This window comes from Ochotona curzoniae, unplaced genomic scaffold, assembly GCF_017591425.1.
Source record: "Ochotona curzoniae isolate NIBS_2020 unplaced genomic scaffold, NIBS_Ocur_1.0 contig_43, whole genome shotgun sequence".
NCBI classification, from domain to species: domain Eukaryota; kingdom Metazoa; phylum Chordata; class Mammalia; order Lagomorpha; family Ochotonidae; genus Ochotona; species Ochotona curzoniae.
The window spans coordinates 21,477,640-21,500,373 of record NW_024466218.1 but is presented as its reverse complement, the minus strand read 5'-3'; the positions used below and the strand labels follow the sequence as shown (position 1 = coordinate 21,500,373).

Genomic DNA, 22,734 nt, shown 5'->3' with positions numbered 1-22,734 from the left:
CCCTGACTTGCAAAGCTCAGTGCCACCCCCCAGTGGAGGGTTTTGCCCCCTTGGAGAACAGAGTTGAAGATGATCTTAGAGGGCAGAGACCAGAATGTTGCTAAACTGGGGAACCTTAGCTTGTAAGACATGGCCAGTTTGTTTAAGGCCTCATTCCAGAGGAGTATGGGCACGGGATGAGTGGGTCTTGCTGGTGTGGGTTGGCCACTGGGTTTGGAGGCTGTCTCCATGCAGTTCCAAACTTGACAGTTAACTGAGAGGAAGATGGTTGGGGTAGGAGGAGGAATTCCTGTGTGGAGGAATTCCTCTGTGCCAGGCCCTGTGATTTGTTAGGTAGTCTTGTTCCAGTTGCAGTTAGGATTAGTGGGTGGAAGCCTCTGGGACAGAGATCCTGCATTGGTCCAAGGACATGAGTTTCAGATGATCCAGAGTGTTTCTCCAAACTCCTACTCCTGTAGTTCTTAGAATCCTGGCTGACCTTTTGTAAGCAAGGCACCTGTTCCTTGGCTTGTGCCCCAGAGCATGCCCACCTGCCGGACTGTCTTTTACCAAGACAGTCTTTCCTTTGAGGATTGAAAAGTTCCCTCTGGTAGGACATCTGTGGAAGGTCTCTGGAATTCATTAATTGCTAACCAGTGGTAGGAGTCCCAAGTTGGCATGCCCTTGTGTTCTGTCATCCTCATCTGTAGAACAGGATCATACCCAAATACCTACCCATGGGGTCCCGGGAGTGCTGAGGGTCCTGCTGTCTGACCCGGCAACTCTTGGCCTCAAACACGGCAGCCAAGCCATGAGAAAAGCCACTTCCATGGGACAGAATGATCAGGGGAGTAGTTATTGTGGATATATCCTAAGTGTGTGTGTGTGTGGGTGCAGGTGTACCCCTCGCAGGCTCTGGTGTTGCCACTGTTGCATACTTCCATCGGATGGTCTGACCTGAGACTTAGTCCTTAACTAACTTGCACAGATTAACGTTGACCTCAGCGCGTGTTAGGGCCTGTCTCACCCACACAACAGGAACCATTCTCCGTGTCTGTGCTGTCTGTGGTTACGGAAACCATTCACCTTGTGCCTGCAGAATCTGGTCCAGCCACATGTGTCTGTAGATGTGCCTGAGTGCTCTGCCTGGCCGGTTTGGGCAGGGTGGGGGAGGGACAGCAATGTGAAGCTCAGCCTTGGTCAGGGCGGCCATGTCACAAGCAATCCCACAGAGGGTGTGCTGTGTGAGATCAGAGGCTTCAGTGGTAACAGAGCATGTGTGAGGCTCGGCCACTTTGCTTTGACTTGTCCAGTGAGCCTTGGGAGACCTTGAAAAATGGACAGTGGGAAGAGGGGAGGTGATTCTAGGAGGTGTGGGACCAACCTAGTTGGAAATAGGTCTAATGGAGGAACTTCAGGTTTCTGGGAACAGTTGGGAGGTATGGGGATTTTGAAGGCATCGGGGCAGAGGAGTCGGCCTCTGGGGGAGAAGCCAGGGGCTGTGGTGGCTGTGCAAGCGGGCAGCTATGCCCTCTGGTTGGGTGGCTAGGAGTGGGGCTTCACCTCTCCAAAGAGGCTTGAGCATCCTGGGTTGGAAGTTTGGGCTCAGCCTGGGAAGGCAGTTATGAGGGACTAAGCAGTTAGTCAACCTGTGGAAGCTGTTAGGCAGAACCTGGGCTTGGTGAGTGTGTATGTAAGAGGCTTACTGTGGGGACTCAAATGATGACACGAGTGAGAGAGAGGAATGTGTCTCTCTTGGGCCAGGAATCTCATGGCTCCAGACCTTTGGTATGGTCTCTGTGCAGTGGAAGGAGGCCTGCCTGGCATGGGCCCTGGGTCCGGCTCACCCAACAGCTCTTGACTGCACCTTCTCCAGCAGGGCTGTGTGTTTTCAGGCATGCTTGACAGCTGTGCGAAAACCTGTCTGACTTCTCTGGGAATCTGCAGGAGGGTAGTGAGTTCACCACTCTGGCTTCCATGGTGGTTAGTCTTTCTGTGTGAGAGGAGCTTCAGAATGTCCAGGGCATTGTGCAGCCCTTTTGTCCATGTCTGTGAATACCCTGAGCAGCAGGCATCATGATGTGCAAGGCAGTGCAGGCATAGGGTGTGTGTGTGTGTGTGTGTGTGTGTGTGTGTGTGTGTGTGTGTGTGTGTGTGTGTCCTGGAGAAACTCTTTCCTGTCTGTCCAGCTTCGCATCCTTATCCAGTCATCAGGTATTGAGCTGCTCCCTGATCCAGGAGGTTGGTGAATAACTCCTGCTTCTGGGACACCTGACTGCCTGGGGGAGACGATCATCAGGCAGGATCTAGGTCGGACAGGGATGGGGTGAGGGAGCTGGCATTCCGAATTCAGTGTTTGATAATGAGTTGTCATTTTGGAAGAATCATGTCACCTCTTTGGACCTGTGATTTTTTTTTTTTCCACTTACAAATGAAGGTTTTGGATTAAGTGATCTCGAGGGGGGTCTTCCCCAGGTACTTCTGAATATAGGATTTGTGAATTATTCATGCACCCATACTTAGTTTTATGTGATGAAACTAAGTATATGAACAGTACGCAGAGGAAAAACTAGGGACTCTTGGAAGGAAAGCTGTAACTGGAGTCTTAAGAAAGGCTTATTTGAGAGGAATAGCGACAGAAATTTTCCATTTGCTAGTTCATTCTAAATGGCCACAGTGGCCGGAGCGGGGACATATGGGATCCTGGTGGATACACGGTGAGGATTTAGCACTAGCCTGTCATGATGGACCCAACATTGTGACTGTTTTATGAAACATTTTTGGGTTTTAGTATGTAGTGATTGGTCATAGGTATCCCTCAGAAATTCTTGACATGGTTCTTGTGAGTGAGAATTGCTTTTCTGATTGGAAAAAAGACAACAGCCAAGTCTCAAGTGAAACCCTTAGCTTTTGCTCTTCCTTTATTCCTTTGCTCTGGGAGAGGAAATAGGATGAATCCACGCCGTGTGCGTATTGTGAGTGCTGAACCAGCAATTTAATGATGCTGATTAATTTGGGAACAATCAGATCTTGTTCCTTTCGCAAGTAGATAAATTGCTGGGAGGTGGTTAGAAGCAGCAATGATTTCAGAAACCTCAGGATAGTTTTAAACTCAAAGGGCCAGCAGGAGAAATCTACTCAAGGCAGTAAATATAATTGCATGGCTGAATATAATCACTTGTGATTCTTTAAGATTTACTTATTTTTCTTGGAAAGTCAGATATACAGAGAGAAGGAGATATATATAGAGAGATCTGTTAGCTGGTTCACCCCCCCAGTGGCCGTAGTGGCTGGAGCTGAGTTGATCCAAAGCCAGGGGCTTCTTCTGGGTCTCCCACAGGGGTGCATGGTCCCAGGCTTTGAGCCATTATCTACTGCTTTCTCAGGCCACAAACAGAGCTGGATGGAAAGTGGAGAAACTGGGATATGAACTGGTACCCATATGGTACATGCTGCAAGGTGAGGATTTAGCCACTAGGCTATAATGCCAGGCCCACATGTGGTTCTTAAATCTAGTTCTAATAAGGGTTTTGCTTTAAAAGACTGGGGGTGGGCATTGCCGTGAAGTAGGCTAATATTCTACTTGCAATGCCGGCATGTCCTATTAAGAGTGCCAGTTTGAGTCCCGGCTTCTCTACTTCTGGTCTGACTTCCTGGTAATGCGTCCTGAGAAGGAGCTGATGATGGTCCATCCTGGGCTCTGCCACTCACATGGAAGACCTGGGAGGAGTACCAGGCTGCTGGCTTCAGCATGGCCTAGCCCTAGGCTGTTACAGACCTCTAGGAAGTGGGCTTTATGTAGAGAAAACCTTTTTCTGTGTCTTTTGAGTCAATAAAAACTGAAAGAACACTGGTTAAAGTTTTGAAGACCCTTCAAAAAGTTTATGGAAAGAGAATTAAAACATACATTTATTTTGTTACATAAATTTTAGAAATTGTTCTTTTTAAAAAATGTTTCTGTATTTGAGTTAAAAGCTTTGTTGAGGTTTGCATAACCATCACTTTTTTGAAGAAAACATCTATAAGTTATTGTAGAGTTGTATTTTTAAAAATGTATTTACTTGAAAGACAGTGTTAGAGCTTTTATTTACTGGTTCACTCCCCAAATGGCCATGGTGACCAGTGCTGGGGCCAAGCTGAAAGCCACGAGCCCAGAACTCCATCCAGGCTTCCCATGTAGGTGGCAGGGGTCCTGGCACTTGGGCCGCCTTTTGTTTTTCCCAAAAAGTGTTTCATGGAGCTGGCTTAGGAGGCCAGCAGCTGGGACTCAGACCAGTACTGTGACATGGGAAGCTCCATTGCCTGCAGCCACTAACCTGTGGCACCCTGAGGCCATCCACAAAGAGCTGTGCTTTTGTTAGAGGTGAAATACGGAGATTTTCTGGGTTCACTGTACCTGTGTTGAAGGAGGTTCAGTGGTTTGTGGCCTGTGACTGCTTCCTACCTGGAGCAATTGTAGCTGCCATTTATGGAAGGTTTCCCTGTGCCAGGAACCTGATGTAATCGTGCATAGACTCGGAAAACAAGTTCTTGTTGTGAAACTTTCATTTTTCAGCCAAGTCTATGAGTTAAGATCACTAGAGGGGTTGTAAAGCAGAGTCCCTGGAACATAAGCGGACCTTTTATCTTGAACTTAACAGCCTGCATCAGGCTGGACTTGAGTAGCACTGCCTTGGGCCTAGTGTTTGCAAGGGTTTCAGAGGAGGAAGTCTGCACACCCTCACTATTCATTCTGGGGCTTGTTCAATAGCTCTCCCTGCTGAAAAGTTCCTTACCACAAATTCTGGCCCTCCCACCTCAGAGGCCGTGTAGGAAGCATGATTATCTTCTTCGAGTTGGGCTTACGAAGTATATGACATCTGTTCTCTTTGAGTACTCTTTGAACATGTGTGCACTTTTGCTTGTTAAGTGTGTTGTCCTGGATGCTGTCCTGGTGATTCCAGGCAACAGGTAAAAGATGCGTGCCCTCACAGAGGGGTCTGTAGAACAGAAACAAGGAGATGGCTCTTTTTCCCCAAGTTCTCTGAGCTCCATCTTGGCATGACCACGTAGACTGTGTCTTGCTAATGAGCTTGGGGTAGTCTTTACCAACCCTGCAGAACTGTTAGAGGAACCTAATTGAGGACCCAAAGAGGGAGACACTTGACCTTGGTGCTGTGAGGTCCTGTATTGTCACACGTTTCTTATTTACTTTGTAAGCTATTAAATGCTAAGTTACAATGTGCAAAAATTTAAACAGCAGTGTTTAGAATTAGCTGCCACCTGAGATGCTGGCCTACCATATGGATGCCAGTTTGTGTCCCGGCTGCTCCGCTTCTGATCCAGCTGCCTGCTGGTGGCCTAGGAAAGCAGCAGAGGATGGCCCGAGTGCTTGGGCCTCTGAACCCTTGTGGGAGACCCAAAAGAAGCTCCTGGCTTTGGCCTGGCCCAACCCTGGTTCTTGTGGCCATCTGGGAAATGAACCAACTGATGGAAAATTGATCTCTTTGTCCTTTCAAAATTTGTGAATTTTTTTTAACAATTTATTTTATTTTTATTGGAAAGGTGGATATACAGAGAGGAGAGACAGAGAGGAAGATCTTCCGTCCGATGATTCACTCCCCAAGTGAGCGCAACGGCCGATACTATGCCGATCCGAAGCCAGGAGCCTCTTCTGGGTCTCCCACATGGGTGCAGGGTCCCAAAGCTTTGGGCCGTCCTTGACTGCTTTCCCAGGCCACAAGCGGGGAGCTTGATGGGAAGAGGGGCCGCCGGGATTAGAACCGGTGCCCATATGGGGTCCCGGGCGTGCAAGGCGAGGACCTTAACCACTGCACCACCGTACCGGGCCCTAAAATTTGTGAATTTTTAAAAGACATCTTTATTTCTAAATTATTGAACATGACCACAACTCTTACTGCAATTAGAACAGCAGATATGCCACATTCCCTGACTTAGCAAGGTGGTATACAACTGTGGTGATTAATGTGGCACAAGATTTAATTATTCTTGTGAAAGATCTGATTGGGAGCTGAAGTACCTGATTTATAAATCCATGCCAATGAGCTGACCACCTCTTGAATCTGTCACCAGCAGTAAGTAGTTTGATTTCTTGCATTTTTCATAAGGAAAATATGTTGTAATTGCAGCTTGCCCAAGAGCAGAATTTAGAATTTACCATTGTATGAGCTAGGAATATGAGGTGCTTTGTGATGTTTCATTGATTTTTAGTTTTACAGGGTAGAAACTTAACACCAACAGGCAGTAGTTTTTTGTTTGTTTCTTTATTTTTTAGTTTTTGAAAACTTAAGTTTCAAAAAAAACTTAGGGAGGTGGTGGTTATGTAATTTTAGTTTTCCTGAGTTTTAGAATAGAGAAGGATTTCAATGAGACACCTTCGGGTGGAGTGGATATTTGCCCTATAGGTGAAGGAGTGCCATTTGGGACCTGCAGCAGCCCACAGTGGAGTCTCTGCGTTTGAGTCCTGGTTGTTCACCTGATTCCTCATTGCACCTGGGCAAGCAGCGGATGATGGCACAAGCTACCCAGATGGGAGACCTGGGGGAACCAACCAGCGGCAGGGAGCTCTCTTCAGTCCCTTGGACCTAGTGGTGGTTTTGTGAGCTGCCTCCTGCTCTGGGAGCTTGTAAGGATGGAGCCTCTGGCTTGTCAGTGTCTGTGATTGGGCTAGTGGAGTCGGCTTTCTGAGCTCCTTTCTGTTATCAGTGCCCTCAGAGGTTCAGGTAATTCTGAAATAAAATGACCAAGAAATATGCTGACAGCAGTTGTCAAGAGAACCTTTGTCACCCTTCATCTGTCTTAGCATAGAAGGAATGCTTTTCTTGGTCCCAACTCCTCATTGCAAAATAATCTCAGTAAACTCATTGCGAAATCTCAGATTCTGGGATGGGGGCTGGGTGGGGTGGGGGGGGTGTGTGTGTTGGCACACACACCCTTAACTGAGGAAGCTGGTGCCACTCTGCAACAGCTTAGGTTATGTGTGAGGCTGTGTCAGTTGCCTGCCATTTGGGCTCAGCTGGAACTGCAGGGTGTGCGTTTCACAGATGCTGGCAAACTCAAGTGCTGTGTCTTGTGTGGGCTTTACCCAAGGGGAGCCTTGTCTTTGATTCAGCACTCTTGCTAGCATCAATTTCCTGCTCACACTGCGCCCCCCAGTTCCTGTAGATCAGTGTTGTGGGGAGGCTCCGAGCTTGGAGATATATCTCTCCTGGTGTCTAGGAGACACCTGGTATCCAGAAAGTGGGACTTGGGGGTTACTGTGTTTCAGCAGCAGACCCTGTCCCCAGAGAAGCTGAGTAGATCATTACAGTTGCAGGGGAGCAGAGGAATGATCTCTTTCCCACCCTTGGAACATTAGAATAGTGTTTCAGGGTACCAAAGCAATCCCCTGATGTTCAGTCTTTGACTCCAGCAGTTTGAGAAGTGAAACTCAAGGTGGGTATTTGACATGGTGGGTAAGTCCCAGCCTGAGATGTTTGCAACCCGTGTGGAGGCCAGGGGTCTGAGACCTGATTCCAGCTTCCTGTTAATGCAGCCCCTGGGAGGCAGGGGTGATTGCTAAGCTGGTTGGATGCCTGCTACCCATGTGGGAGACCCTGAAGAAGCTCCAGGCTCCTAACTTCAATCTGACTTGGGCCAGGCTCTTGCAGTCATTGGGAGAATGAACCAGTGAAGGGGAGACCTGTTTCTTTTTTAAACATTTTTTTTCAATAGAAGCTTTTCTGTATTACACTTCTGCTAACACCAAGACTTTTTCTTCAACAGTATAATTCACATCACGTTGTGTTGAAGTTTATCCTTATATTATACAAGATGAAGCACATTTAAAGCTGTGCTGTTAGTGATGGAATACATGTTCAAGCCTCGGTCTGCTTGACACCAGGGACCACCTGTGTCCTATAGTAATGGGGACCTTGGATTGCATTTGAATCATGGTCTCTGAAAGAGAGACCGCCCGTAAGAATGGCTGGCTGACTGTGCTGCTAGTTGGCTTCTGGTATGGAGGAACGGAGCCCTTAGTGTGCTGTTGCCAGGAAGGACTTTGGGTGGGTCACGGTGTGCCTGGAGTTCTTCACCCTTGGAATGTCAGAGCAGCCTGCTGCCCCTGGACTGCAAAGCCTGGGCCACACTGGCTCTTTGGAGCTATTTTTGCTGTGGGTGGGTGGGTGGTAAGGAGATACCAACCAACAATAAGGCAAAACCCAAAATGAGCCCAGGTGTGGCAAGGAAGAGAAGGCTGACTTAACCATCTGCAGGCAAACCAGCAGCACGTCCAAAGCAGGCTCCTGAGGGCTGACCTGGAAGAAATCATGAATGCTGGCATGTGTGTCTGCTAATGACTTGAATCCCTTTTAAGGATTTGTTTGAAAGATAGAGACAAAGCATCTCTCTTCTGTTTCACTCCCTAGATGGCCACAACAGCCAGCGCTGGGCCAGGCTGAAGCCAGGAGCTTCATGGTGGTCACCCCTGTGGGTGGTAGGGACATGTACACTTGACACTTCAGAAGGGAGCTGGGTCAGAAGCGGAGCAGCGGGAACACGCACCAGCATGGGACCCCGGTGTCACAGATGTGTCACACACAGCTCTGCTGTGATGCTGACAATGAACCTCAGTGGGGCAGAGGCCATCCCTTGTGTGTTGAGCACCTTGCAGTGAAGGGAGGGAGGTTTCCGTGGGATAGTTGCAGGTGGAGCTGTGGGCTTCAGTTCTGATTCAATACACAACCTTCATAGCCTCTTGTTGCCCATCTGTGAGGACTCCATCTGGTCTACCTTGCAGGATCCTTGATGTGGAGAAGTAGTTACTACTGAATGCCTTAGAAAGTGTATTCTTTAATGTTTAATTTTCACATGCTGGAAACTGCTGTGGGCGCAGGGGAGATATGAGGGGCAGCTCTGGGTGTGGGGATTGAATCCACAGTCTACACTGAGTGTGATGTGCTATGAGCGGTGCCCACGGGGGCTCTGATGAAAGGTATTTCACTTGTTCAAATCAGGGAAGACTTCCTGTAGGAGGCAGCACGTGGACTTTGAAGGGACAGGGTAACTGGAAGAGAATAGGTGAGTGGGAATGGTGTATATTTAGCATTGCACAGTGGTTGGAATGGCTGCAGCCTAGAGGGGAGCAAGTGGTAATCCATGAGGTGGCAGAGGCTGGTGGGAGCCAGGCCCAGGATCAGGAACAGCTTGGGAGGCCCCCTTCTGTGTTTGGATTTTTAGGTAAAGCAATACGGAGCCGTGTGTGTGTGTTTAAAAAATGATGTGTCAAAGTGGGGAAGTGTGAGATCTTCCATCCCGAGAGGTTGCACTGGCCGGGGCTGAACCACGCCACCTCCAGGAGCTTCATCCAGGTATCCCGCATGGCCTGGGGGTGGGGTTCAGGGGTGTCCAGGCAGTTAGACCCTCCTTCACTGTTTTCCCAGGTTGTTCGCAAGCAGCTGGCTGGAAAGTGGAATGGCTGGGACATAAACTGACACCCACATAGGGAATGGTGGTGTTTCAACAGCTTTACCTGCTGTGCCACAGTGCTGGCACTATAAGTGGATATCGGGTCTGGTCTCAGGGTTAGAACACTGGGTCTGGGAGCATGGGGCAGAGTCTGGTCTGGTGTGCAGATGGTGCTGGTCTCAGCCTGGTGCAGGGCAGTTGTGCAGTGACGCAGGTTGAGTGATCAGTGGACTGCTTTCACTTTGAGGGTGGGTCAGCGCACTGGAGGGACTGCTGGGCCAGGCCACACTGAGGTGTCGCCACAGTTCAGGTGTCTTGGTGAGGTCAGTGGCAATGATGAGAGGAGATCCTGACTTTGGGAGTTTCCAGGAGCAGCTGCGGACTCTGAGGACATGGACAATATGGGGAGAGCAGAGAGGGACTACCAGGGCCATCTGACCTGGGCAGTGACGGAAGGAACCAATGAGAGGAGGAAGGAAAGCCTGGCCAGTGTTTCTTTTCAAAAAGATTTATTTATTTGAAAGACAGTCTTTTAGAGAGATCTTTCATCTGCTGGTTCACCCTACAAATAGCTCCAACAACTTGAGCCTGCTTGAGTCTACGGCTGTTCCCCTACTACTCTAAGGAGTTGGGGCCAAGATCTCCAAGACTCTTTTGGTACAAATGTTTTGTGATGCCTGCTTGGCCCATAGTCCTGCACGAGGTTAGACTGACTGCAGGAAGGTTGAAGGAAGGTTGAAATCAATCAGCACTATAAACTTTGTCCTCAATAAATCAATTAAACTGAACTTCTAGCTTAAATTACCTCTTCTATCTCTTAGGGAAGTTCTATAGTAATTTGTCTACGGGCAAGTGCTGCTCTTTGAATATACAAACTAACACATTTACAAATCGTCAGGTGTTTTCAAGTATACCAGAGTTTGGTACTGTCACAGGCACTAGCGAATACCTGAGATTTAACAAGTGTGCTGATTTAATTGGGATGATTTCTGAGTTTTAAGCCCAAGTTAGTGGAAAATCACACCCTTTCTCCCATATGCTTTTGTAACCCTCTCATAACATCTTCCCAGTCCCTCCCTGCATCCCACCCCTACTCCTTGTTTCCAGAAATCTCTTGTGACATAACCATTGATGAGTTCAATTTTAGCCTCTTTTGACTTTGGGTTAAGACTGGTTGAATAATCTTTCTAGAGATTTTGTGGCTGGTTGAATGCTTTTGGACCCAATGGGAAAATACACATTTTATGATGAGTGAAAATGCATTTTCAAACCTCTTCTGTTCAGCGTTGTTTATTTAAGCACCTCTGAGGCACAGACCTTGAAAGTAGGTTGCCTTGCAGTCTGTTGGATATGTGGTGGGGAGTAGCAACCCCAGCTTTTCTCTGTTGAAAGACACTAGGATTCCAGGCAGAAACTTTCTCTGGAAGGAGGTGCTGGATGGGTTAGGTTGAAGCAGGTGATCCATTAGAGAAGTACCTGCGGAGCCTGTGTGTGGCAGAGTGATTTGAAGGCTTGTGGGCATCTGTCCTGCTGCCAGGACTTGGTGCCTGGGGCTGGACCTTACGTGGACATGTAATGTGAACTGCAGGTGGGCATGGTCTTCGTGCTCCACAGGAGCGTGTGTGTAGAGCAGTATGGACAGCAGCAGGAGGAGGGAGATATCTGCACTTGCAATGCATACCTTGTCAGTCTTTGATGCCAGCAGAAGAGAAGGGCAGAATGTTGTGCTGGTGTTTTGAACATCTGGTTACTCCACCTCCTTTAAAATAAGGTTTATTTATTTATTTGAAAGGTAAGGTTAGATCTTATATCTGCTGGTTCACTACCCAAATGGCTGCAAAGACTAGAGGTGATCTGGTGTAAAATCAGAAGCCAGGAGCTTCTTCTGGGGCTCAAGTACTTGGACCATACTCCACTCCTTTCCCAGATGCACTAGCAGGGAGCTGGATTGGAAGTGGAGCAGCTGGGACATGTACTGGCACCCAAATGGGATACTAGTGCTGTTGGTGGAAGTTTAATGTGTTAAGCCACAGTGCTGGCCTCTCTTGCTTTCTGGAGCTGTAGAAGTCTCATCTGTGGTCCTTGGAATCCAGTCAAGCTCTCCTAGCAGGGATGTTGGTGTGTCCTAAGCAGCAGCTTAGGTTATCTTGATTCTGTGGTGAGTGTTGTGTCCTCAGCTTACTTTGTGGCCACCTGCCTGGAGCTCATCTTCATGACATCTGAGTTCTCATTGTACCTGAGCTCCTTCTAGGCTCAGGAACCAGAGCCTTTGGGTGCTTTTGGAGGGACTGATGGTGGTCAGCCTGGAGGAGTGGAGGCTTCCAGAAGTTGTTCATTGAATGAGTGTCCACTGTGTGCTCAACCTGAGCAAGATGACCATAGTAGGAGCAGTGGAAACAATGAACACACCTTGCACATTACTGGAGGGATCAGAGCAGGCCCGCGGGAACCAGCACACGACTGCCCATGAATTGTGTTGCATGCCAAATTCTGATTTTCCTTCACACCCTTTCCAGGGATGCATCAGAGGAAGCTCTCGCTACTAATGCTGTTGAGCTGCTGCTTCTCTTCCAGAAGCCTGGCTTCCCCTCTATCTACCAGCAAACTTTTCTGCATGGCTGCTGATGTTAACATTTTCTGTTTTTCTCACTCCTAGCCTTCGCTTGAATCCTTAGGCCCACACAGAGCAGCTGCCCTGACCCCGCCCGCCCCCTCGTTATGATTGTTGTCAGCCAGATCCTACTGCTGCTGATTCCAGCCATCAGGCCATGCTTGTGGAAGCCGTGGGCTCCTGGTCCTGGTGGAACGTGGCTCTTGCGAACTGACAGTTGGCTGCTGATTCCCTACCTGCTGGCTGCTCCTGCCTGCCAGAGTTAGGAAGGATGACTCCTGGATTCTATGTAACAGGTAACCTGACTTCCCCATGGCCTCTACAGACTAAGTACGTCTGTCTGGCCCCTTTTGCAATTCATTTCATAGGCCCTTTACTATCCTTTTCCTCCTAGAAGTCATGCACTAATTTGCCACTGACCTTATTGTGTAATGCTCAGGCTAGATACTGTTCCCTGAATGGATTGGACCAAGCAGGATAAAATGTAGAAATGACAATTGCTTCATTTAGATGAAGAAACTCAGTCACATACCACGTCTTCTGGACTAGGAAGAAATCTTGGTGAAGTGATGGTTTTAGTTTAGCTCAGATTGAACTGAATTGGTGATTGATCAGGAGTTCCTGTGATTCACTTCTTTCCCCTATACTGAAGATGCATTTCCCTCTGACATGTCTTTAGGTGCTTATCTTCTTATGGCCAGAGCAGTGGTGTGTTGTCACATAGCACACTGCAGTGTCCTTGGCTTGGCTGATTGAGGCAGACCAGGATGTGCTGATTGTTAGAGATGATCCTTTTAGCTCCTGGTCCAGGTCTAGCCATTGTACTGTCTTAGGGGAGGAGTAAAGAGGAGGTTGGCAATTTCTTGAGGTGGAAACTTAGGATTCCTGGCACCCAAAATGGCAGACAAGGAAGATGTGTCAAATTGGAGCATTCAGTTCTGTAGCAATTCCATGTTATTTTTGGAATTTAGAAAACATTGCCTGTACCCTGACTTAAAACAAAACAGAACACACACATAGTCTCTAAAGCCCTGAATAGAGCCCCTTCAGCTTCTACCAAGGATATGGTCGAAAGGATTCCTACTTTAGTTGGGCGATGGGAGCAGAGTCATTTAGCTGCTCACCCACATCCGGTTCTCCTCTTTCTGCCCCTCCCTCTCCTAACCACATGGTAGGATTGTACTTTCTCACCCAGCTGAACTTGTTCATGACCATGGGGATTTGTCTTGGTCAAGGACAGGTGGGTAGGAACAACCTGAGACAGCTCAAATGGCATGTATTTTGCCAAGCTCTTTGTTCCTTGCCCTGGTAACCAGCTCTGTTCCAGGTGAGAGCTGCCCCCAGCTATCTGAATTTCAGAGTGGGGCTGAGGCAGAGCAGAACTTGGTCCACCCACCCAGAACAGAGGGCAGAAGTGAGCAGGACATGCTGAGAAGTTTGGAGTGGTTGATGAGCACTTCAGAGCCCAGCCTATCCTGAGGGAGTACCTCCAGCTGGCTGACCTCTGGGCTAGCTTCTAGAAAGGCAGCTGGAGAGTACATGATTGGATTTAGTCCCCTTGGTCCTGCAAGAAGCAATACCAGAGTTCTTATGGAGGCAGGAGCCTCCCTTTAAAGCAATGGCATGTGAGTTTACTTGTTCTGACATTAACCTTTGAACATATCCTCCTTGCCCCTGAGTCTATCCACTCCAAATAGAGGTGTGGTCGGGAGTAGGCAGGGATTGCAACTCTAAGAGGCTGACTGACTTTCTTAGCTCCTTGTTAATGAGTGCCTGTTTCAGTCATTGGCACCTCATGTGCTGAAGAATTTACCCTTGCCCATAGGATCTGGCCTTTGCCATGGTCTAACAATATACTTAAGGGTAGGCTCTGGCAATGCTAAGAAGATTAACAATTGGATTGAGGGAGAAAAGCTGGTCATGCCGGAAGATAGGTGTGGCTGTACTAGAAAGATGGACTTGTGGGATTTAGGGTGGGGTTTTGCTGTTGTGTGTTGGAGACTGAGACACACCACATGGGCAGCAAACCACACCTGTATGATGGAGACTTGTCAGAGCTATTGAGCCCCGAGGTTCAGCTCAGCTTCCCAGCTTGGCAATGCTCTTCTCTTCATATCCGATTTTCCTGCAACCCAGCTACCCTGGTTTGGCTCTGTGTTAGAGGTTAATGTCTGTGCACTAACACCTCACCTTGGCTTTCCTTACTGCTGTTTCACAGAATCCCAGGCTTGCTCAGAGTGGCCACCTGTAGGTTGCAGCAAAGATACCATGTGTTGTTTTCCTTGAGCATTTTGCAAATAGCAAGGAAATCAGTCGCTCATTTTCCCAAAATGGTAACTAATAAAGATAGCGTGGAGGAAGCAGCTTAAAATCATTTTAGATGTTATATCTAGAAACAAGAGCGAAATCAGTCTCTCTCAGTTACAGGAATGTTGCAGAATGACCTGGCTCACATTGCAAATAATAGAAATATAAAATTATCTATCATCTGTGTTGGATATCAGATTTTTACCAGTTCAGCTGATTTTTAAAAGTGTTTTCATTTAAATTTTTATTTGAAAGGCTGCTGGTTCACTCCACAAATGCCTGTAGTAGCCAGGGCTGGGCCAGAACAGAGCTGGGAGCCCAGAGTGCATCAGGTCTCTCTTGTGGTCCCAGGTCCCAGGTGTTTGAGCCATCATCTGCAGGATGCATTTTAGCAGAAACTGAATTGGAGGAGGAGTACCTGGAACTCAAAGCAGGTGCTCTGATATAGGTTGCAACTGTCCCAAGCATCAACGTAGCTGCTGTACTAGATGCCTGGCGCAACTGATTAGTTTTTTTAAAGGTATTTTTTCTGAGGGTGGCTACAACTTTAAGTTTGTAAACTTCTAGGGCAGGTAGTTAAGGTGTGACTTCAGGGGGCCCACATTCTACCTTGGGATGCCTCGGTTTGAGTCCCAGCCTAGTTCCAGGTTCCTGCTGACACTCACCTTAGGAGGAGTCAGTGATGGTTAAGTGGTTGTGTCTCTGCCATCCATAGAGGAGACCCAGAGTGACTTCCTGGCTCTTGCTTTCAGCCTGGTCCAGCCTTGGTTATTGGGAACATTTGAAGAGTGAACCAGCTGGTGAAAAATCTGTCTCCTTTTATCTCTGCCTTCCAATAAGTTAAACTGAAGCTCTTAGCGTTGGTATTTTTTTTTTTATGAGAATCTGAAAACATCATTATCATCCACTATAGTCCTTAATAGGTTTAGTAGATTTACACATGATAAATTTATTTATCCAATGCGTTAATGCAGAGTTGATGTATGTATTTCAAGGGGTGCAAAGAGAGTGGGAAAGGGTAGCAGTGGTGAGTGGAGTTGGGATTTCTGGACTCTCCTGTTGCTTTGCTTTGGGCTGTTGAGTTACAACTCAGGAACCTGCAGTGGGGCCACGTTCATCCTCACAGGGATCTAGGCCCAGGGAACTGATGGTGCCAGAAATGTGGTGCAGGGAGAGGCTGGCTCACTTCATGGGGCGAATGCTGCCACACATCAGGAATTTCTTCTCTCACCTGTGTGTGGCTTAGAGCTGAATGATGCTTGTGAACACAGACTCATAATTCAACAGGGAAAACTCTTGGTTCTAGGAGTTGTTGAACGTCTTAGTTATTGGAATAAAGTCAACGTGGGTAGTTTCTTTTCATGTCAAAATGGGGGAAGCCATCTCTTAGGGCCCAGACCAAGAAGTTTTCTTCTGGCTCTAAGTTAGTATCCACTTTTTGCTGTAGGTGAGTCACCTTCATGTACTGTCGCAAGCAGGGAGAGGTCCCAGTCCTGTAGTCCTTCTAACATACCTCTCACCACTGTCTCCCCAAGAAAGGTGATAGGAACACAAGGATTTTGAGAACAAACTGTTCAGGGACCTTGTGCCTAAGTATTTCCTATGCGCTGGTCTGTACAAACTACTCTGTGTTCCTCAAATACGTGAGCTACTTTAATGTGCATAAGTAAGTTATACCAGAGAGGTAACACAGGAATGTATTGGCATGTGTTAACTTGGTTTGTTTAGAATGACTTCCTGGGAAAATGGGTCTATTCCTTCTAAGAGGTGGATGTCATGGAGGGTGAGGCCATTGCTTGGATATGGTAGCATCGGGCACTCTTGCCTGGGATGTCCTGGCTTTGGCAATCTCCATCCCAGATCTTGGAGTTCTTGTCTCTGAGAGGGAGGACAAGTGGACTCAGGAACTCTGTTAAATACAAAACAAAATACAAGCACACTTTCCCTCTGAACCTCCCCCAAATGGGGTCTTCATTTTGTGGACAACTCAGGATTTGGCCAATTCAACTCCTAAGTGCTGCTTAACTTTATTTTGCAGACATACCAGCTAGAGGCCACTGTATTTCATTTTGGTTTATTTTCTGGACTCGGAAGTCACCAAAGCCAGCAGTGTTTTGGTCTAGTATTTGTGAAATGCCTTCGGGTCTAATGAGGTGGGCTGGGCCGTTTTCTCTGGCTTCCAAACGGACTCAGCCATCTATTCTTGGGCCTGCCTTGCATCTTCTCATGGTGTCTGCTGTTCTGTTGAAGCAGCCTCCAGCCTGCTGCCCAGCCCCAAGCCCAGCTGGGTCACTGCACATGTCTTTTTTTCTTATGTTAATTCCTGTTGATGAATAATTCCTTTTCCATGTAGGAGAGTTGGCAGAAGAGGTACAAAGTGCTGAACTTTGAAATCTCTTGGTGTGCGTGTTAGAGTGACAAGTCATTTGAGTTTGATATGGGCAGCATTCCTTTTCATGTGTTACTGAATTCTGCATGGACATATAGATTCATGTTTAAACTTCTTTCCAGTAAGTTATTTATTTATTTATTTTTATAAACTGCAAACAGCTACAGTGCAGATTATGGGAGCTTCTTTAGCAATGATGGCATAGGCAAAGGACTGCTCTAATGGTGAGCTCCGTGTCATGGCACCTTGGGGTCTTCTGTGCTTGGCACACAGCTAGCCGTGACATGTTAGTTGATGTCCTATGTGGAGTGTAGGTTTTCCCTTTAGGTGGATAAGCATACTAGTCAATTTTTCTGTTATAAAATGCTGGTGTTTTGTAAAGAGGAGGTTTATTTGGCTCACAGTGTTGGAGGTACAGGATTGTGGTGCCGACATTGGCTGGGCCCCCAAGGCAGATAACGTGGTTGAAACATGTGAGGGAGGAAGTTGCAGCATAGGGACCAGGTGTACTGGGGAGTGACAGCTAGTCCTCCAGGACATGACTGAGTTCTGTGAGAACTGCTCAATTCCTCCTTAGGGCAGTGCCACTGCAGGACCTCATGACCTCATCTAAGCACTACCTCTTAGAGGTTCCATATTGCTTTCTAAGCTTGCTAACCTGGGACCAAGCTTTCCAAACCAGGAGGGCAAAGCACATTTACACCACAGCAGCAAAACCAACAATGCCCAAGAGAAGCTGCAGTGAGTATATCGGTGCTGTGTGGTATGCAATAAACTATTCTTGCTGGAAATTCTGCTTGCAGGTGGCTTCAGATACATTTTCCCTTAAACAATTTATTCCAAAATACCTGAGTTTCTTTGTAGGATCAGCAGTACCTTGTAAGAATCTGGGAGGGCTACAGAGATAGTTAGCCTCTATCCCCCTGGCTTCTGTCTTCTGGGGCAGGAACACTGTTTTTACCCATCTGCAGCAGGACTTGAGTGTTCTGGCATTTGAAGGTGGAACAGCCATACTGGATTTGGGTAGTTGGTACAGGGAAGGCAATGCTTCATGGAGCTCATGGGAATTTTAGTGCTGGCATTGTGCCAGAGGCCTGATGCCTCCATCTCCTTTCTCCTGTGCTATGATTCTCCAAGGTGGGAGATTGTCTGTTACCTATTGACAAGTGAAACAAGGAAGATGTCTTCTCCATGCTTTTGTACAAGACTTCCCTTTCCTGTGAGTTGAAAAAGGCTCACAGATGTGGATATCTGTAGCCAGGGGAGCAAGGAAGAATGACTTAAATGAGTCATACACAGAGTGGCACCCACCTTCCAGGTTTCATTGGAAAGACACTTTGGTGCCTGAGTTTCATGCTTCTAAATGTTAAAACACTGGAGCTCTGCCAAATGTCCCAATGTCCTCTCCTCTTGCCATTTGCTCAGTGTTGACTGCCGTAACCAATTCCTGGACAAATTGGGAATAGGCAACCCTAGACTCCAGGGGAGAGATGACAGAGAAGGGGAAAGCTGGCAGGGATGGACCATTTAAGAGGACACAGTGACGTCAGTGTTCATGGCCATTTTCTTCCTAAACCTGTAGCAGGCTGCTATGAGCCAGGCTTGCCTAACTTAGAATGTCATTAGTCATTAGCATTAATTGACATTGGGCTATTGTGATGGGAGGCGTCGGTGGGTGGGGTGGATATGAAGCTTCAATATTTACATCTGCAGAAGGAGCAAAGTCTATGACCTGTATTTAACGTCTCTGAAAGCTGAAATCCAGAGAGGTTTAGTAGTTTGCATAAGTTCATGTGGGAAGAAGCAGCTGAATGGAGTTGGAGCCCCTGACAACATAGCCACGATGCTGCACTCCCCTAAACATGACCTGATGTCTTCTCTTTTTTGATTGGTGGAGGCTCTTTCGGTGGCTGCAGTGGCTGCTGGTTGAAAGCAGAGGGCAGATGGTGGGTTGGGGGAATAATGCTTATGTACTGTCCTGGGTATTACTGTGCAGTCGGAGAGATACTGGGATCCTTGGGGAGGGTCAAGAAAATAAGAACTATGGTAAGTTTGGCCAGTGTCCTCTGTGGAAGCAAGACCCCCTTTAAATAAAGAATTCTTTGGATTTGTACTGGAGAGAATAATGCTGCTGGGAAAACCACAGGTGCACAAACCAGGAATGTTCTGTGTAGAGAAAGGCCAGGCATAGATCTGATTGTGGCCTGTGGCGGGCTTGGTATTCAGCTTCCTAAGTAATTAGAGTGATTCACAGTGCATGCAGAGCATGTGTTTGGAAGTCAGGCGTTGCTACAACTAATAGGAGGGAGGCGGTTTTTCCCCTGCTGTTTTGAAACTTGTGAATGTCACATTATTGCCTCCTGTCATGGTGACAAATAGGCTTTTGCACCGATCTCAGTATCCAGCTAAATGCTTTCCAACCGCCTCTTGCCCTGTGGTTTTTTGAACCTTAAATGCTTTTAAAGCACTACTCAGCCTACCTTGCCATCCCTGAACAATTACAAGGCTAATTTAGCTCCAGGGAGTGCAAAGTGCCATGCCGAGGGTCATGCCAGGGTTTAAGCACAGGAGGCTTGTGTTGGACAGGAGGCTTGGTCAGCGTTGAGGGGAGGGACTCAGCACCTGTGACTTTGCCACTAACACTGACTTCAGTGAGGCTGTTTCTCAGGGATTTGGCTGCCAATCTGTCAGCCCTGCTGGTGTGTTCAAGGGTTGACAGGGCATATTGTGTTTGACTGGAAAGGGGGAAATCTCTTCCTGGTAACTAAGCCTTGGAGCTGAAAGGCAGCAAATAGGAAGGTGGAGGCCTGCAGCTTGAGAGTTTTATTACATGGCTTTAGGATTAGAACTCTCCTTCGGGACTAAATTTCTGTGTGTTCCATTCCTTGATTTTGTGCCATTCATGGCTCTAGTTAGCCAGGATCAGGGTTTAGTATTTTTCTTTTTAAATGCCATGAGGTGTGTCCTGTCATTTGATTTGCACAAAGGTACTGTGTGGCTCTTGTGCCACAGCTTCATGTTCTGTAGCTGGAGCACAATGGGCCTGGGTTCTGACTTGGCTTGTCATGGTGCTGCTCAGCTTGGTGCAAGTGACTCTTAGAGTCCCAGGGTAGCAGAGAGGAAGGGTGGCAGAGCCCAGCAGCCACAAGGGGCCTCCGGGCTCAGATGGGGGCTGTGAGACTGCAACAGAGAATGTTTGGTTCTCATCAAGATGAATTCGATCAGGATTTTTGAAATGTTGTCTATTGGCAAAGTATGTTAGAATCTCCTAGGAATATTATTCTTTTGTGAACCTGAGCAGGTACAGAGTGACCAAGTGGGTGGCCTTCTGTTCTGTCCACATCACTCCTCTCCCTGGCTTGCAGGGCCTGGTCTCCAGGGTTCTGGGAGCTACAGCCTGGGTGAGATGCATTCGTGGAGGACACCCTCTCTCCAAGGGGTTCCTGAGTCCTTGGGGACTACTTTTCATCTCCTGACTTTTTTCATCAGTGCTCGCCAGGTTGGACAGGTGGATTTGATGTTCCCCATCGCTGTCTCCTGAAGGAGCCTTTGCCAGTGTCCAATGAGACCTTGCATGGACTCTGAATGATCTGGAGTGGGGCAACTTCCTAGATGAGGAAACTGCTCTTATGCCCCTCCACAAGCCCTGAAGAACTGTTTGGGCTTCAGCACCTGTGGGTGTTTGGTGACTGTAGGGGCATTTCCCCTCCTTGAGAGACTAGAGTGTTAAAAGTGCAGGTGCTTCTCCTGGCTCATTGCTCATCAGCAAAGCGGCTGCTTTGAATGAGTTCTCACAAGGACACAGCTGATGTATTTTTAATTGTCTTCTCAGTATTAACCAGCATTTCTTCATCGGATCGCTGGGTAGCTGACAGCTGATTCCTGGCAGTTGGCCTAGTCTCAGCCTGGCTGTGGTTACATCCATGTGTCTGTGTAAGGAGCAGATTCTGTGCAGGGAGGCCTGGACGTGTGGAGCGCTTTGGGGTCATATTGCTTTTGGGAACCACTTGGGAGGTTGGTAGGAAGACGAAGGAGCAGGAGCATTGAAAATAATAATAATAATAATAGGATCAGCTTCTTGGCTTATTTTAATGCTCATTTTAGGAAATTGAGCCCACTTCCACCTTTCTTGTCAGGCTGGGGATTCCTGTATTGTATGTATATATTCTGTGTCACTTGCTCTGACATGCATGAACAGTAGAGGATATTTGAATTTGGGTCCCGTCTTCAGGCTGGTCTTCAGGTTTGAGAACTGCGTTCTTGCTTGGGTTGATGCATCAGCTCTGCTATAGAGACACATGGGATCTTGGGCAAGTTGTTTTACTTTCCTCATCTGGTAGGTGGAAATGACAGGACTTGATGGGGAAGTGGTGGTTGGTGAGAGGAGCTCATCTGTCCATGGTGAGCTTTGGACGATGGGACGATTACCATTGGCCTGCTCACAGGTCTTAGGCTTGCATTCCCTCGAATAAAACATATGACAGGAACTCCAGGTATTTGGGTTTTCTCTTTATCTGCATTAATTGCCTAATTGTTTTTGGGTTCAAGTGTTGAGCACTGGTGGTGTTAGTGGCATTGGTTGGGCATGGTGGAATTGAGGAACAGCTGATGGTGGTTTACTGGGCAGTAGCACCTGCAGCCAAACCTCTGGATATTCCTCTTCTCTGGAGGAACCTGGCCACTACACCACTAGTGGCTTGGTAGACAAGAGAGGGAAAGAAGGTTCCCAGAAGTCTAAGAAACCAAATGAAGAGAGACAAAAAGATGAGGGAGCTCCAGAAAGGCCATGAGAAAGCACCTTTGAGAGGGAGTTAGGGCCAACAAGGATAAGGACTGGGAGGTAGACCAGCTGACCCGAAAGCCACTGGCTTCTAAATATGACCCTTTATACAAGTAGATGTGCAATTTTGCAAGCCATAGAAAGCTGTTTCAGGACACTAGCAGGATGGCTTCCATGCCCAAGTAGGGAGGAGGCAGTGTAGGCCTGGTGACATGAGTGTTGTAGCCGTGGCCCACAGAAGGTATTGCTTTCATGTCTTTGAGTGCCTTTCCACTTACCTGCACCCTTAATGCCCTGGTTCCCACCAAACACCACCTGCCAATACCTAAGACCCTGAGACCCTCAACACTCCCCACATCTACCACTTCTGTCCCTTCATGCCATGGGTCCCTTTTTGTGTCCCTTATACAGTAATTGGAAGGATGAAATGTCAAAGTGTCTTGAAGGAGGCAGCCCAGCCAGCCAGCAGGCAGCAGCAGAAACTACCTCAGTGGGGTAAGCCCCAACCCAGCCCCCTGGCCAGCAGCCTGCCGGAAAACAGGCTTCTGTGGACCAACCCTGCAGAGGGTCACTCCTGAGATCTAACTGAAATCAGCAGTAATTCACCATTGTATGCCTAATGTTGCATGCTTACATGCAATGCTTTTGTGGCTCAGGTGCGAGGAGGTGGCAGGGAGCACTTCGCCGAGGGAGGAGGCCCCAGCCCTGTACCCAGGGTGGTGGAGGTAGGGCTGATGAATGGGCGCAGCAACTCCTGGAGCTGGCTACACCCAAGAGCATCCCTTCCTCAAACTCAGCACCACCCCCCTCTCCTCCAGGGTGCTCTTAGGGAGTGTGCGGTTGTCTCACATGGTGCTGGAGATGGATTGAGTTCCAGGGTCTGAAGTTGGCAGGTTGGATGCCCTGTGATGTATCCCAATTCTGGTCTGAAATCCCGGAAGCTGGTGGCTTGAGCTTCAGGAGCAGGCAGGTCTAAGACCTGGAAAGTGCTGATATTTCAGTTTGGGTCAGAGGGCAGGAGTAAGCCACTGCTCCAGCTCAGGCTAGCACACAGAGTTCACGTTTAGTCTTTTTGATCTCTCAACTGTCTGCAGCAGGTATACTCCCCACCCTCTTTAGGAAGGGTGGTCTGCTTTGCTCATGCAATTACTGATTTTAATGTTAATCTCTCCTGGAAACACCCTCTCAGACACACATGCCTAGTCAAATGCCTGGGCCCCT

At 47.9% G+C, this 22,734-nt stretch overlaps 1 protein-coding gene across 1 annotated transcript in view; it reads left to right on the top strand.

The window, feature by feature from the left end:
- The first annotated feature begins 6,864 nt into the window (after positions 1–6,864).
- MYO5B (myosin VB) overlaps positions 6,865–22,734 on the top strand; it is a 204,988-nt gene continuing 189,118 nt past the window's right edge. The window contains exons 1-2 of the mRNA XM_040984669.1: positions 6,865–6,880; positions 7,400–7,413. Coding sequence (XP_040840603.1) covers positions 6,865–6,880; positions 7,400–7,413 — 30 coding nt within the window. The remainder of the gene's footprint in view (positions 6,881–7,399; positions 7,414–22,734) is intronic.